Below are 16,801 nucleotides of genomic sequence, written 5' to 3' on the forward strand. Positions count from 1 at the left end.
GTGTAATTAATAACTGCGGCCACAACTAACGTCGAATTAGTCTTAATGAAACAATCATTAAAACGTTATTATCTATCTGTTAAAGGTCATTGTTTCACCACAAGTCGGTTGCTTAGGCGCAATTTCGAGCGCTTATTTCGTTTTAGTGACAATGTGCTTTACGGTGAAAATAGAACAGCGCGTTCTTTACTATTAAAGTTTAAAGGAACATCATGGTCCAAAATTATATACTACAAAAAAGAACGATGTAGAGATGTCAGCTCGGAGAATCTCAACGAAATATCGAATTGTAGCGACGTCGATTCAAACATTTAAAAATTTGCAATTATTTCGAAAATCGGAATCATCAGCAATTAAAATATCATGTAACTTAGGCGTTTATATTGTTGTTATCTGATATGACTTTTGCTAATTATGACATGCGTCTGGAAAGTGATAGATTAATTAAATTTGATTCGCTTTCCATGATTTAATATGAAACATACACTAAGAAGTATACAGTGTGATTGATCATATCGTATCGTGATATAAGAATTCATTGTCGAAATGCATCATAATTTAACATAAAAACCGTTACTTTTCTTGGTAATATCACTTATGTAGCATAGCAATAAAACAAATTACGTTATTTAAATAACCGTTTGGAAATAGTTTGATTTTATTTTATATTAATCGTATTAATTGTTACACAATACCAAAGTAATTATAATTGAGTGGCAGTATAGCAATTCACTATGTCATTTTAACGTTTCTTTGAAAATATGATTACGAAACATCAATTTGTCGCATGTGATGTCTTTTTTCTAGACGATAAAAAACTACGTCTATTTAAAATGGAGATTATACGATTTTTATATGTGTTTAATGGTAATATAACGATACAAATATGTTACAATAACACAAAATATGCAATAACCGAAACATTCGTCTTTTTATTAGGATCGGAGTTAGTGTTCGTGTGTCGTACGAATAGATACTGTTGCAGGAAATTAAAATGATCCGTAAAACTGAATTTAGATTCACATCGCACATGCACGATATACATGCTGGCGAATTCGACTGTACAGACATTTTCGATTTCAGAATTAAATATTTCGCTTATTTTGCATTTTTCAACACATGTTCTTCTTAACTTGTACTTTAATTTATATTGAAATATATGTATAATAAGTTTTTCTTTACACATTTTATATAAATTCATTAATATTTGACAAAATCGTATAATCTCCCTTGAATGCTTTTCACTCATCTTTAAAACCAAATTTAGTGAAAAGCTTATGCAAGCGAACAATCTTGCAAAATAAGTATTCGTCTGTATTAAACTTATTCAATTTACATATATCATCTTATGATAAGTGTACATATATATTTGATTTGGTGATTGATACGACAAATGGCAAATGTTTGGCTTTTAGAAGCACCTAAGACCAGGCAAATATTGGCCTAATGTCAGCATTATCATATCGTGTCGGAAACTGGATTTATGTAACTCCCTTATTTGGATTCGTTTACCTTGATTATAGCTCAATATCCATAACATAATTAGTAAAGCGTAGGATGCAGAAACAGTCAAGTGTTATAGTTCATTATGTGAATTGAAACCATTGTTGAATATGCCAGAAATATGACCATATGAATTCAATCAGTTGTTTTTCTTAGCGCAAAAAATACTGTCTGACGTCATGTTTACGTCAGCGCCTTTGTGCACAGAATCGAATATCAATTAATCAAAATCTATTCTGAATAATAAACCGGAAAGTAATGCGGATTAAATTATATAATATTTTGCTCAAACTAGATTCATATTACCGATGAAAGAATATTTTAAGAAAAATGCATATTGAACGGATATAATGTTTCTATTAACTGGCATTTTGAGACGGTGCTTTAATTTATGTTCTATTTGAATGCATCATGCAAAACATGTACATAAAGTGTTTAAATGGATTTATTGGTTTCTGAAGTAAGGAGTGCCGAAATGGACACCCGTATTAGATAAGATAGGCCCCTGCCTTTGGCGGCCAAGGAAGCAAGGTGCAATATGTACATTCGTTAAAGGGACCTTTTTACGTTTTGATAGATAGACAAAATTAAAAAAAAACTTTCGGATTTTCAAATGTTCGTTGAAGTTGTGATATTTAAGAAGAAACAGTTATTTATTATGCTCGAAAATATCCATTATTTGCATCGTTTGCTGATTTAAAAACCTGAAAATTATATAGCATTACAAACGCGAAACGATTGAATAATTTGGAGAATTCTGTTGTTCTTGTTATATTGTGTGACATTATAAGGATAGCGTATTTAAAGTATAAAATACACCACTCGCGATAAGAGCACGGAAAGTCGAGTGGTTTAAGTAATTGACTTTTACTCCAAGGGTCAGTGGTTCGAGCCCTGTTGAGAACCACTGTTTTTTTAATGTATTCTTGGTTTTTTTTTATTGGAGCAATTTAGTTTCAATCTTAACATTTATCAATTTAATGTATTATATGACAAACTTCAATACATGCCAAATCTGTTATAAGGTACCTTTAAGACATGTTTGAACATAACTTGCATCTTGCCTATGACCTTGCCCTTTGACATGCTAACCTCAAACTGTATAAGCGTCTTTTTCCCCCGATGAACAGCGGACAACTCAGGTTGTTCGGAAGTTAGATACAATGCGGATATTACTTTAAGCTTCAAGCGAGCGACGTTGGGTTTTGAGCTGTTGGCCTCAAAATTAATTCGCATATTCCTCGCTAGTAAACATTAAAACAAGTTGGTTTGACGTACAAAAAACAATAAAAGCAAAACAGTGCATAAAATCAATTTAATGTCATAAACCCTGTGACATTGATCTTCGACTTAATGATCACAAAGTTAGTAGGAGTCTATCTTTCCTCGTATAAAACAAGCATTCCAATTGGGATTAACGTATATGGAACGCCATAGCTGTCTTACGTTGTTACATTTCTTTCTGTCTTCTTTAGAAGGTGTCTTATTATGTCAAACGGTCTTGTTATCTTGTCTAACTGTGGTGATGACTTGTCTAAATACAATCTTATTATGTCAAACCGTCGTGTTATCTTGTCCAAATGTGATGTTAACTTGTCAAAACACAGTCTTATTATGTCAAACAGTAATCTTGTCCAAATGTGATGTCTACTATTTGACATTTCTACTATGTCAAACCGTCTTGTCCAAATCTGGTGCTGACTTGTAAAAAACAGTCTTATTATGGCAAACTGTCGTGTTATATTGTCCAAATGTGGTGTTGACTTGTCAAAATACAGTCTTTCTATGTGAAACAGTGGTGTTATCTTGACCAAATCTGGTGCTAGCTTGTCAAAATACAATCATATTATGTCAAACCGTCGTGTTATCTTGTCCAAATGTGATGTTGACTTGTAAAAATACAGTTCTACTAAGTCAAACCGTCGTGTTATATTGTCAAAATCTGGTGCTGACTTGGCAAAATACAGTATGATTATGTCAAACCGTCGTGTTATCTTGTTCAAATGTGATGTTGACTTGTCAAAACACAGTCCTATTATGTCAAACAGTCGTGTTATCTTGTCCAAATATGATGTTGACTTGTCAAAATACAGTCTTATTGTATCGAACTGTCGTGTAATCTTGTCCAAATGTGATGTTGACTTGTCAAAATACAGTCGTATTATGTGAAACAGTCGTGTTATGTTGTCCAAATCTGGTGATAGCATGTCTAAATACAATCCTACTATGTCAAACCGTCGTGTTATCTTGTCCAAATGTGATGTTGACTTGTAAAAACACAGTTCTTCTAGGTCAAACCGTCGTGTTATATTGTCACAATCTGGTGCTGACTTGTCAAAATACAGTCTTATTATGTCAAACCGTCGTGTTATCCTGTCCAAAGGTGATATTGACTTGTCAAAGCACATTCCAATTATGTCAGACAGTCGTGTTTTCTTGTCCAAATCTGGTGCTGACATGTCAGAGTACAGTCCTTTTATGACGAACCTACGTGTATTCTTTTCCGAATGTGATGTTGACTTGTCAAAATACAGTCTTATTATGTCAAACAGTCGTGTTATCTTGTCCAAATCTGTTTGATATAATAAGACAGTGTTTTGACATATCAACGCCACATTTGGACAATATAACACGATGGTTTGACATAAAAGGACTGTATTTTGACAAGTCAACATCAAATTTAGAAAAGATAATACGACGGTTTGACATAATAGGACTGTATTTTGACAAGTCAACACCACATTTGAACATGATAACACGACCGTTTGACATGATAAGATTGTATTTGTAAGTCAACACCACATATTGACAAAATATCACGACGGTTTGACATAATAAGACACCTTCTAAAGAAGACAGAAAGAAATGTAACAACGTAAGACAGCTATGGCGTTCCATAAACGTAGCTCAATTTGTTTTGCATATATCGTGCGGAAACTATTTTCTTGTAAATAAGCTCCTGTAACCATGACCATTAATCTGTTGACCACAAAATGTATAGTCATATTTCCTTCCGTGCGAAAAACATTCTTTAAATATTGAGCGAACCATTAATTGCATGTCATTGACATTGACCTCTATAAGATGGCCTAACAAAACAATTAGTTCTTTCCTGCCAAGAAACAAGCCTACGAATTTATACAATCGTAGGTCATATTATTCCCATGATATCGTGCGCAAACTAATTACAGGTAGAGATCCCCTATTACATTGAGCTTGTCCCTGGTGAATTCAACTTCAAAGAAATTTTATAAGAAATAACGATCAAACAACATTACATGATTGTAAATTAAAGCATTATTTAGATATCGAACGAAAATGAAAATTTCAAAATTCCATGTTACAAGCCCCTGCAACCCATGGTCTATGATCTCAAAATTGATAAACATGTTTCTTTGATCCCACATAAGTGTTATACCTTATTGAATTATCTTAGGTCAGAGCGCACTTTAGATTTCATGCAGGACCTAAAAATAGGTCTACGGACGGAAACTCCGACGGACAAGTGCAAAGAAATATGCTGACGTTTATTCGAGTTGGTCAAAAGTGTGTTGGTAAACAATCGTTATGGACACTAACCTCTATGCGTAATTTCTTGTAAAGCAAACATGTTAAATACCATTTTTTTATTAATGGTTTATTGCCGGTTAGGAATCTGAAATATCAGGGTCGATTTAATTACAAAAGGACAATTGATGATAGTATTTCATCATTAAACATAAACAGCAAGTAATTCAATTTGCTGCTTTTTCATAGGCTCCAACATAGTTTCTTATGTTGTTATATTGTGCTATTGAACATAAACTTCACACTTCATCGGTTTAAAACGTTGCACTCGCATGCCATATTCAACGTTTCTCAAAAACTATTCATGCAAAATTGTCATTATGTTACATACTACATTTTAGATCAAACATACAATCAAATATATGTATGTATGTAGTTCGTTGTCAAACAAAAATCTCATCTATACTTTCGCGATTCGAACTAAAGAATACTCCAATAGAGAAACCTGTGGTAAAGAGAGGATATATAAAGCCTGCAAGAAAGTAGAATGCTTTTTAAACCCGTTGAGCAGGAGTATATATAGGAGCTATATCTATCAGTTTGTTTGAATATATGCGAAGTATTGAATGGTTTAAATTTTTAAAGATTGCAACGCTTAAACCCTATAATAGAAAGTACATTCTCACGGAATATTTGTGTACCTTCAAATTGATACCGAACCGCTTCATCGATTGATTTCAATCATAGATGTTTTGGCACATACATTAAATCGAATTTCGCTATATTGATACTGACTTGTAATTTCGGAGTGGTACATTTCTGTAGATTTAAAATCTAAATATATGTCACTATAGATGTGGAGTCTAGGGAATAACAGTGGTCTTTATCTGGAGTTGATACTAGCTGTGGCAATGCTGTCAATGCAAATTATTGCAACGAACGAAGTACACAGGATCGAATCGGATGAAGTAAGTGTACTTTCATATACGTTATAATTACTGCTAACGAATCAACGACATAACGTATACAAATTGACTTGATTGAAAGACATTGGGCAAATCCAGATTAAACCTAAAAAGTAAACGTGACTTAACTTCTAAAAGAAGGTGTATATTTCGAAGTGTTGTAAAATGAAATTCTGTAAAAGCTATGTATTTAGCTTTATATATTTAATGTTCGTTTCCCTATGTATTTTGACATACTTTTTATGTCAATATTTGTCTCTTCAATCCTCAGATATATTTACTATTCGTGAATGACTAAAACCGAAACAGGAATGTTTATTAGGAGTGAGGTTATCATCCTTTCAACGAATTGTCGTGAATAATTCTTAAATAAACATACTCATATAATTCCCAGTATGTTGGCTAAAAGGAAATACGCTAGCTATTCATAAATACAATGTTCATTGTGACAAATGAATAAATTAATCAATCCGGAAAAAGCACAGATAATATAAACCCCAATATGTTCAAATATATTTTATTCAAATCACAATTTACTACTTTTACAATTACAACACCACTACTATCACTAGTATAACTACCACTTCTACAACAACTACTGCTACTTTTATGTCTTTTCCTGTCAGTTTAAGCTTATAAACAACATATATCTATGAAATTAACCAGTTAGTAATATGCACATAATCCGTACTTTTATAATACTAGAGTGTTATGTGCGCCTGGACGATATTTCAATTTTACGCCAGGTTGGCAGCAGTTTTCTTGCCAGACACGTTTATTTCTTTCACATTCTTACGCCACTCATTAGATGAACGTCTGTTTTGACAAATTATCCAAATTTAAATTTTCTAGAATTTATCCATTTGTCTTCTGTGCAATAAATGTTCACTCATCGTACGACAGTTGGAATAAGAGAAATAAATACACTGTGCGAGGATCGGAGAACTTAATCGCACTAATTTTTCTGCGTGTTGTTTCTACCGACATTTATTTCAAATCTGACATTTAATGAATGAATAAGCAGTTAATTTGAAATTAAACAAACATGAACGATTGGCTTATATTTTGCTATAATGTCAATATGGTGTAACATACTACTGCTCGCAAGGAAAGTTACGCTAGACCCATTTATTAGACACAAATTTAATGCTTTCGCGCTGTTTACAAGTATAGCACAGTTTGAGGTAAGCTCTGGCGGCTATGAAAAAGAAATACAACCATAAAATGTATACAGTTATTTTATAAGACAGTGCAATGCAATTTCATGAAATGCAACATAAATTTGCAAAAGATTCGGACAAAATACCCCGCTCTAAAATGTTCATCTAACTTTCGACTACGAACTAATAATAACGAAGTAATAGTAATAAAATGCTCACAACATGACACCGCTTTATGCATTTATAAATGTCTTAATTCATGTAAGTCGCTTTAAATGTAGAGGAAAAATATGTATACGTACAGGATAAATATGTATAGACACGTTTATCTCGATCATTCTTTATTTAGTTTCACATATATAAATAAATATTTGTAAACGCGTTGTTTATAAAGCCATATCGATCCTCGAAACTTTGGGGGTTTTCGTCCAAATGCCGCATATCTACCTACTTACTTGTTGACATGACTTAATCATGTGTTGGACAATATATTTATCAATAAAAAACGAATAATACGCAATAGAAAACGAATGCAAGATTATATCGATAGCAAAAAATGAAGTTGCATCATCATACTTGGTGATCTTTCTTAAATCTCGAAATTTCTTTAAATATTTATAGCGCACTAATCGGGAAAAAAGAGTAAATTATCATGCTTCTTCTTTTTCGTGTTTGAACGTTCCAATACATTTTTAGTATTTTACAAAAGTTTCTTTCGAACTAATAAAATAGTATGTTAGCCGCTGGCTCCATGTTTTATTTAGCTCAAGTGCCCGCTTGCAGTTGTGAGGTTTGTAAACTAAACTAAATTAAACAACACAGATATTTTCCATTTGTCTGGTCGATTTTTAGTCTTTCAAAACTTATGACATGAGATCTATGTTTCTAACGTTTCAATGGCTTAATAATTGTGCGTTTTACTAAAACAAAATCATTTTATTAAGCCCTTAAACACTTGTCCCAATGATATCTAGCATAAGTTGGAAAATGGGTCGAGTGGATTCAAATACAAGGCATATCGGTCAAATAAAATAAAAAAGAGTATGAACACACTAGAGGCCACATACATTTCCAAATCGTCAAGCAACTTTGTAAAAAAAAAGTATCACTGTGATGGGAAGAGATAAGCAACTCGTTGTGTCATAACTAAGTCGTTTGAACGAGATACTTGTACTTCTTAGTTGGAACGACTTACTATATAAATAAATCCAAATTAATTAGTGAAAAGGACATGCAGATATACACAGTATAAATAACGAACAATCCTCCGTACGATTGGAAACAAACAAACTAGTGCTTTAAATTTGAAACTGTAATAATTGATTTTAAATGTGTTTATTTGTGGGTTTAATTATAAATTACATGAAGTTATACAATACTATCTGAATTTGCATGTCTATCTCGGACTTTTAAACACCGTTGGCAGATCGTTTCCTCTGCATAAAATGCAAGTCAGCATTCACCGAAGACTTACAAACGTAACTTTAGCTTGTCTTAATAGCAACCAACGTGCATGCGACCTGTAATTACTTCAAAGAATATGTTTAAATCATTTTCGAACCTCTGGTTGTCTGTTCGGCATCTCCACTTAGATTTATGTTCAAGTTAATTTCACCAGTCGGCAGTGCCAGACAAATATAAAGAGTAAATATTTCAAATTACAAACTTCTCAGGCTATTCTAGACAAGCGCTGCTGGCATCTAAGTGGATGCGTTTCTGTGGGATCCATGATAATTAGGTTCTATGTAAAGCGGTTCCCAGCTTATTTAGTTTCAATATTCAACATTGAATCAACGACCCATGGCATGGATGTCTAAGCACATGTTTCCAAGAAAATCAAAACACGGACAAATGAAATCACTTTTCTCAGATCTATATCATACACGAACCCAGCTTTGTGACGCTTTATGTTGTGTTAATTATATTTTCATTTACTGTGTAGGCCATGTATAACTTGCCTTATAGAAAATGATAACACATACTTCTTTACGATAATTTTTGGTCATTTTCATTGCAATTAAGTTACATACTCTTAAAATTAATGTTAATATAAGAGATATATAACGTCAGTATGATTTATAAACTGCTACGTATCTCAATTAGCTAATAAATACCAGTTGCTTGCTAATCTAAAGAACATAAACTTAAATGATACTTATTCATGGCATTTATGTCGGAATATTACATTCTGTACTAACAAGGATTGAATAAATATCCAAAATCATTTTATCTTCACGTGCTTCTATATTTCTTTTTTTCTATGAAATACGCTATAATAATAATATAACACGTGTATTTTAAAAATAATTTTAACTCGTCAGAATCATTTCAGTATCATGTACTTTGTTTGCACGTATACATAAACATCAAACATGCCCTGATTTCTATCCCAGACGAGTTTTCCAGCACCACGTGGTTTCTTGCCAAGAAATGAGAAATTACCTGAGATATTCTAAGAACAAAATAGAAGCTGTAGGAGGAGTAGAAGTTGTGATAGTAGTAATAATAGTAGTAATAGAAGTAGTAGTAGTAGTAGAAGTACTCGTAGTAGTAGTAGTAGTAGTAGTAGAAGTAGTAGTAGTAGTAGTAGTAGTAGTAGTAGTAGTAGTAGTAATAGAAGTAGTAGTAGTAGTAGAAGTACTAGTAGTAGTAGTAGTAGTAGTAGTAGAAGTAGTAGTAGTAGTAGTAGTAGTAGTAGTAGTAGTAGTAGTTAGTAGTAGTAGTAGTAGTAGTAGTAGTAGTAGTTGTTGTAGTAGTAGTTGTATTAGTAGTAGTAGTAGTAGTAGTAGTAGTAGTAGTAGTAGTAGTAGTTGTTGTTTTTGTTGTTGAAATTGTTGAAGTAGTAGTAGTAGAAGTAGTATTTTAAGAACTTTTAGATAGGAGTTAATTTTGGTACGTCTGAATTGAATCACTTTAGTGAAAATGCATATTACCTTTCAATTTGTTAGCACGTTCTAAATTATATACTTAATTAACAGTTAATTGACACGATACAGTTTGGAATACCTTAGGCACAGCGCCAAACCATCTGTACAGTGTACATTGTCAAGCCTATTCCTAACAGAAGTTGGTATTAGTGTTCTGCTCTACCATTTAAACAACGAGTTCAAATCAATATAAATAGTGTTCCTTGCATTCAAGGAAAACACTAATATAGTTTTAATATATAAAAATGACACTCCCGACGTATTTTGGAATTATACTGCGTGTATTGTGTGTCGCATGTTTCAACGCCTTTGTTTAAGTTTCTACACAACACAAAACTTTTAATCGCTAATGTTAAATAATGTATCTATGACTTCCAGTAAGTATCGAGCTTATATAAACAGGCCATATGTAAGTTTGAGAAAACATCAAAATAATATTTCATTTTTCATTTTGTATAATTTTCATGCAAGATCATAAACAAGTCATTTTGATTTATTCTGGCAGGGTAACGATTCAGTATCCATTTACCGTAGTTTATGTAGAACTAAGGAGGCACAGAAAAGTTGTTATTTCTAACAACTGTATGGCTTAAACATTATAGGACAACCTTGCATCTGTTATTCACAAAGTATGTGGAATTGCATCATGTCTGGCTCTTAAGGCCTAATAAGGCTAGAGCTATATAATGAAGGCATTACTATGTCAAGTAAAGCTTTACAACCAGACTTATGCGCCGGGCTAGATTCAAACTATGTACTTTCTGAAAGGTTCCTTTCCTGGAAATATTTGTCTCGCCATTTCCAAGAAAATCTTATCAAATGAGCCATTACTAAACTTAGATTTGGCGTGTTGTCTGCTTCAAGACAAATTTACCTAATGACGCACAAACAATATGTCTATGATGGTCGTAGTGGCCTTAAATGTATATTTAAAAGCTTGCCTACGGCCAATGCTTGTCCTTAATTTCAGTCTGAAACCGTCTGTCTGGCAATAGTCTTGCACTTTCATATAAACGGTGCGTCAAACGACAGATATATCGCACTCTGTAATGATCGCTTAGATCTTATGTAATATGTGCTTAAAATGGCGTACAGTTTAATGTATAGTATCCACAAGGTCGGTTTCAACGAAATGTTACATGCCACAGTTTGTAAACTATAAACAGCCCTAGATAAACATAACTTTATAACTTCAAACGTGCTCTAATTCACATTAACAGACCATTAAAAATTAAATGTCAATAGAATAGTGTGTGTTGTAAGGGGAACGTGTAAGCATTCTCCGCGGGACATAGGGGGCACTAAAAGATTACAGGTTCTCAATTCACATCAAGTAGATCTTTATCGCGTATTAATAGCGCACACTTATAACAAGGCTTTAAAAACAGTTGAGGCTCCATGTTTCATACATGTTAGTAGATAACTCAAAATATATCCTTATTGAGCCATTTAAACACCACTTTTCGAAACCAAGTGCAATGCCGTTTTCATGATGCGTCTAGTCGGCACGATTATGTCCTACTACAATAATTTTGTATAAATGGTTGTACAAAACTTATTCGCTACACACTTTTTATAATAAAATTAAATATCGATCCCTTTGATGTATTGATAAAGTGTATTATTTGTCCGAAATCGAATAATTAGTTATACGTAAATATCTTTATTAATTGCTATTTATTAATTCTAGTACTCAAACAGTGAAAACATGCAACGAATGGCTAACATTTTAAAGGGTCTTCTTCCATGGGGACAAACTTCCTATGTAGCATATGTCAGTAAGGTTATCAGTCAGCCTCTTAGTATATATTTGAAGACGTTTGGCAGTTTGTTTAAAGATTAAAGTCAACGCGGCATTTGTGTATTAATTTCTTGATCATAAGTTTGAATCCATTGCCGTGTCAGAGTGCATTGTGCATGCGCATTTTTTGTTTCCCTATGTCGGTTCCGTATACGATTCCGTAAATGTAGGTGATGTTTCAAGTTACACCCGTATTAATAAGGTTGTGTTGTGAATGATTGAGTGAGGTAGTGGATGAATGAATTAATGATGATAGACTGTTATTTCACTAGTTTACTCTTCAGTACCGACTTGTTCCCCCTCCCCACGCGGACAGGTATCTCTGAATCCGGGCATTATAATTAGAAACAAATAGATAAATTCTAACATGTTTGTTATAACTTTTTTATAGACGTTGATTGAATAAAATGTAATATGTTTTAAAAATCTTCTTATAAAGATGATTTTTGTTGTATTTTATACGTCGAAATTAAAGAGTTATCATGTATATGGTACGTGTTCGTATCACACTTACATGTTATCATAGATATATGTATGTTCAAGATTAATACTTAATATTTACAAATAAACATAGATGCAGTGTTGTTCATTTTAGGCTAATATACGCAACCCAGGCAGTCGAAATGTAACACATAAGGCAACTACCCCCGAGAAGCAGTTCGACCCTGGGAATCTGCTAGTGACCATGTACCACCCATGGACCGCATGGACAGAATGCAACAACAAGTGCATTCAATCTAGGAAACGACATTGCAAAAAGTATCTCCATTGTGGCAACAGCTATATAAAAGAAAAACGCAACTGTCATAAAGACAAATGTTCACACAAAAGTTCCAGAAATCGAATGAAATTGTTGCGTTTACACAAAAATGGTAAATTCGTCAAACAGATTCTTTACAAATATTTATACGGCGCTTGGTCCGCCTGGACTCCATGTTCGCGAAGCTGTTCAAAGGAAAGACGCCGCAACTGCAAACAGCCAACGATGTGCGGCGATAGCTATTTGCTGGAGGAAAAGCAATGTCGACGAAACAGCCCCACGTGTAAGCGGCAGTACGTCTTGGGGCTATCTGTGGACGCCGATAAATCAGATGCGCCGGGAAACGATATTGAAGAAGACGTTAAGAAGTTTGTCAATGGCACAATCATTATTAATAATGGTAAGTCTGCTAACGGTTTATGATTTGTTGTTTGATAGTTCATTTCTCCTAAATTAGTAATCATGTCGATTGGTATGTATTTGTATATATCCACAGATACAAAAACGTAATGCAAAAACAATGTTATTAAAGAACAATCGTTATCTGTCTTAAGATGGTTTTGTAAAAAAATTAAAGTCGGTGTAAATTTGCCTGAAAATCACAGTTGACCGGAGAATGGTCTTATTTTGATCTTGAGTTATGTGATCAAACAAATGAATGTTAACTATAATACCTCCGAATGATTACATCTTGTTTATGACGGTTAAAACGTGCATTTTACTAATTGTAAAGAAAACGTTATAACCACGACATTAATCATTTTCATAAATCGAATTATTTAAAAGAAACCTTAATGCATTCTCTTCTCGATTCGCAAACAAACATCAAATTCATCAACAATCCTTAACTTGGGTCTACATTTTATAACACAAATTGCATTATCTTCATATTGGTATCAACGTAAATATTGGTGATTGGAGTTCGTTTTGTATTTAATTCTAAAAAATATGTTAAAAAAGATTTACTAAAAAACTACAGTCATCGATTAAATAAATCAACTATACGCGTCCACACAGTCAGTATTTAGTTAAAATACAGAATGGTTGCAGCCATCTGCACAATAGGGCTTGAACGGCGCACATGTGGCATCTAACATGCAAACAATAGGTTAACTCGCTTCGTAGAATTGTGTTACGGCACACACGTGTTCTTCATCAAGATATTTTGAGATAACATACTAAAACATGCTTCTGAATTCGACTTTCCTAGTTCTAGATTATAAAAACACCTGTGCTGGATTCCTGACACAAATGAATTTTATGCTTTGTTATTCAGACATGTTTAGCTTTGTATTTCCGCGAACTGGTCTGTGAAAATATGCACATTGTTTGCATGACGTAATTACGTATTTGCGCTTAAAACAAATGTTTAATAGATGCATCATAACATGCTAATAAGTTCTAAGAATTTGATACATATTTGTATCGCTTCAGAGATAAAAAAGCATATGAAATCCAACGTGCTGTCATCGATGTCCGACACATGTGGTCTTAAAAAGCCACAACAAAGAGGAAGTTATAGAATAGTCCAAGGGCATGAGGCGCGGAAACATTCTTGGCCATGGCAGGTGTGTGTGCATTTTAATTTTTTATTCATATTTACCCACACATCCGATTTAAGCGAATATTTCCGTTTTTGAGTGCTAACAACCTTTTTGTGATCGAAACTATACAACCAGTTAAATGCTTGAACGTTATATTAAGTTTATTATTAAAATGTCGTCATAATGATTAAGATATTGTCGGAGAATATATTATATGTAATTCACTTTATATCACATGTATATATCATGAACTTTATCGTGTTTACTGTTTTAAGAAGAAATTGAAATGAATGTATTTCATTTTAACATTTTATTTTCATTCCAGAATTAAATTGTAAATATAATCGGTTAATGCTATCCAGAATGAGGTGATCAGATTGTCATGAACTGGTCACTAATTCACCGCAAAAATGAACTATATGTGTTCTATATTTTGCAGGTGTCAATACGTGAGAAAAATGGCCAGCAGTTTTGTGGAGGCACTTTAATCGCTCCGCAATGGATTCTAACAGCTGCGCATTGTGTTAGAAAACGCAAACGCAAACGTCACGTTCTTGTTCGCGTCGGCGATCATGACATTGACGATTTTGACGCCGGGGAACAAAAGTTGAAGATCGAAGATTTCCCACATTCGAGATATAATTATAACACTATTACAAATGATATAGCTTTGTTAAAACTAGAAAAACCTGTACTCGAATCACACGCGGTAAGCTTTGCCTGCCTACCTGAGGCAAATGATAAAATTGAGAAGCGTTTTGCCACTTCCGGCGAACTACCCATATGTTATATTATTGGATGGGGAAAGACTAAAAACACAGATTTAAACGGGTCAAGGATGCTGCGGGAAGCACAAATTCCACTAGTGGATAGAGACACTTGTCAAAAAGCTTTTGAATATCCAATATATAAAACCCAACTTTGTGCTGGTAGTAAAGGAGGGGGCATAGATTCATGCGCAGGTGACAGTGGTGGTCCGTTACTTTGCCAAAAGAGTGAGGAAACAGTCGGAAACACGGTGGTTAAACGATGGACCGTTTATGGTGTAACAAGTTATGGAGAGGGGTGCGGAGAAAAACAAAAATACGGAATATATACCAACGTTAGAAAATACCTTGATTGGATACACGAAACGATTTCTAACAATACATCTGGTTTTTAGTACATCAACTTGTGTAATATTTTATATTAATGTATAGGTCTTACGACAACACAGGCCTATAAATATCACGGGTATTTTTGTCGCATTTCCGTTGATCTTTTTGAAATTCATTTCGATATTTATACAATGTAATCTTATAGGGCTAATAAATGTGTTCATTTTCTTTAATTTAAGAAAAGGTGTCTTTATGAATTTAATATAAATGAATAAATAATACATGTCTTTAGAATAGACAAACGGCGTTAAAATCTATATTTCAATTTCAATTATGCCTTGAAAAAAAGAGACTGATGGCCGAAATGATCAGTTGCGTGATTGCTCGGTCGCCACGAAAAAAAACATATCGGGGTTAGAAAATGGCTGACCCTTGATAAATTATAATATCAAACATTCATATCAGACCCCGTATTCACAAACGAATTGAGTCGCGTTCTGAGAAAACTGGACATAATGCATGTGCGTAAAGTGTCGTCCCAGATTGCCTGTGCAGTCCACACAGGCTAATCAGGGACGACACTTTCCGCTTTAATTCCATTATTCGTTTAATTGAATTCCTTCTTAGCAAAAATGTGGACTGCACAGGCTTATCTGAGACGACACTTTACGCACATGCAGTATGCCCAGTTTCCTCTGAACACGACCCAATGCTTATATTTCATAACAAGTAATATACTGAGACCTAGGAAAACATACTTCAGTTTGAATATATACAGGCTTAAATGATGTTTATGTCATTACCAAAGTTTCAAATAAAAAATGGTGTAATTATAGGCGTTAAAATGCCAGGATATACTTAACTTTTAAGATCTTCTAAAATATTACAGTTTAAGAATATTCTTTATGTATAGACTAAAGTCTATTAACCCATTTATGCCTATTGGACTCTCCCATCCTTCTAAATTGGATCAATTTATTTCCAAAATTAGGGATGCCTAGTATATTTATTTCTATATCTAGAATATTTCTTACAGAAATTCCATTAAGCAAACAGCGCAGACCCAGATGAGACGCCGCATCATGCGGCGTCTCATCTGGGTCTACGCTGTTTGCCAATGCCTTTTTTCAAGACGCTAGGCATAAATGGGTTAATCGGATGGTGACAACAAATCCTGTACCGGGAACAAACCACCGTTTATGCCCCATGTTTTCACCATAAGGCACCTTAATATTAGTTATTCATGGAAGCAAAGTTATAAATGAATTTGTCAGGAAAATTGAAATAAACAATAAATGTACATATTTGTTTCAAATAATGCAAAGATTGTATTTAAGTTACGTAGATGATAGTAAAAAATATGGGTAACATTAAGTCGTATTACAAGACTTCGTTAACGAAGTTTATTTGATTGTATGTGAATGGGTTAAATATTATAGACAGCATGTACTTGAGTTGTGGATTTAAGGCACGATTAAATGATTTGCCATAAAATGCAATCAAATGCCAAGACAAATTGACATGCATAATACTGGTA

General features: G+C 33.5%; 1 protein-coding gene across 1 annotated transcript; it reads left to right on the top strand.

Annotated features, from left to right (window-relative positions):
- The first annotated feature begins 5,549 nt into the window (after window positions 1-5,549).
- Window positions 5,550-16,566, top strand: LOC127865809 (vitamin K-dependent protein C-like). The gene is made up of 4 exons (XM_052405826.1): window positions 5,550-5,978; window positions 12,459-13,023; window positions 14,058-14,191; window positions 14,607-16,566. The coding sequence occupies exons 1-4, from the start codon at window positions 5,865-5,867 to the stop codon at window positions 15,327-15,329; spliced, it is 1,536 nt and encodes a 511-aa protein (XP_052261786.1). The 5' UTR covers window positions 5,550-5,864; the 3' UTR covers window positions 15,330-16,566.
- Window positions 16,567-16,801: the final 235 nt, after the last annotated feature.

Source organism: Dreissena polymorpha, chromosome 2 (assembly GCF_020536995.1).
Source record: "Dreissena polymorpha isolate Duluth1 chromosome 2, UMN_Dpol_1.0, whole genome shotgun sequence".
In the NCBI taxonomy this organism is placed as follows: domain Eukaryota; kingdom Metazoa; phylum Mollusca; class Bivalvia; order Myida; family Dreissenidae; genus Dreissena; species Dreissena polymorpha.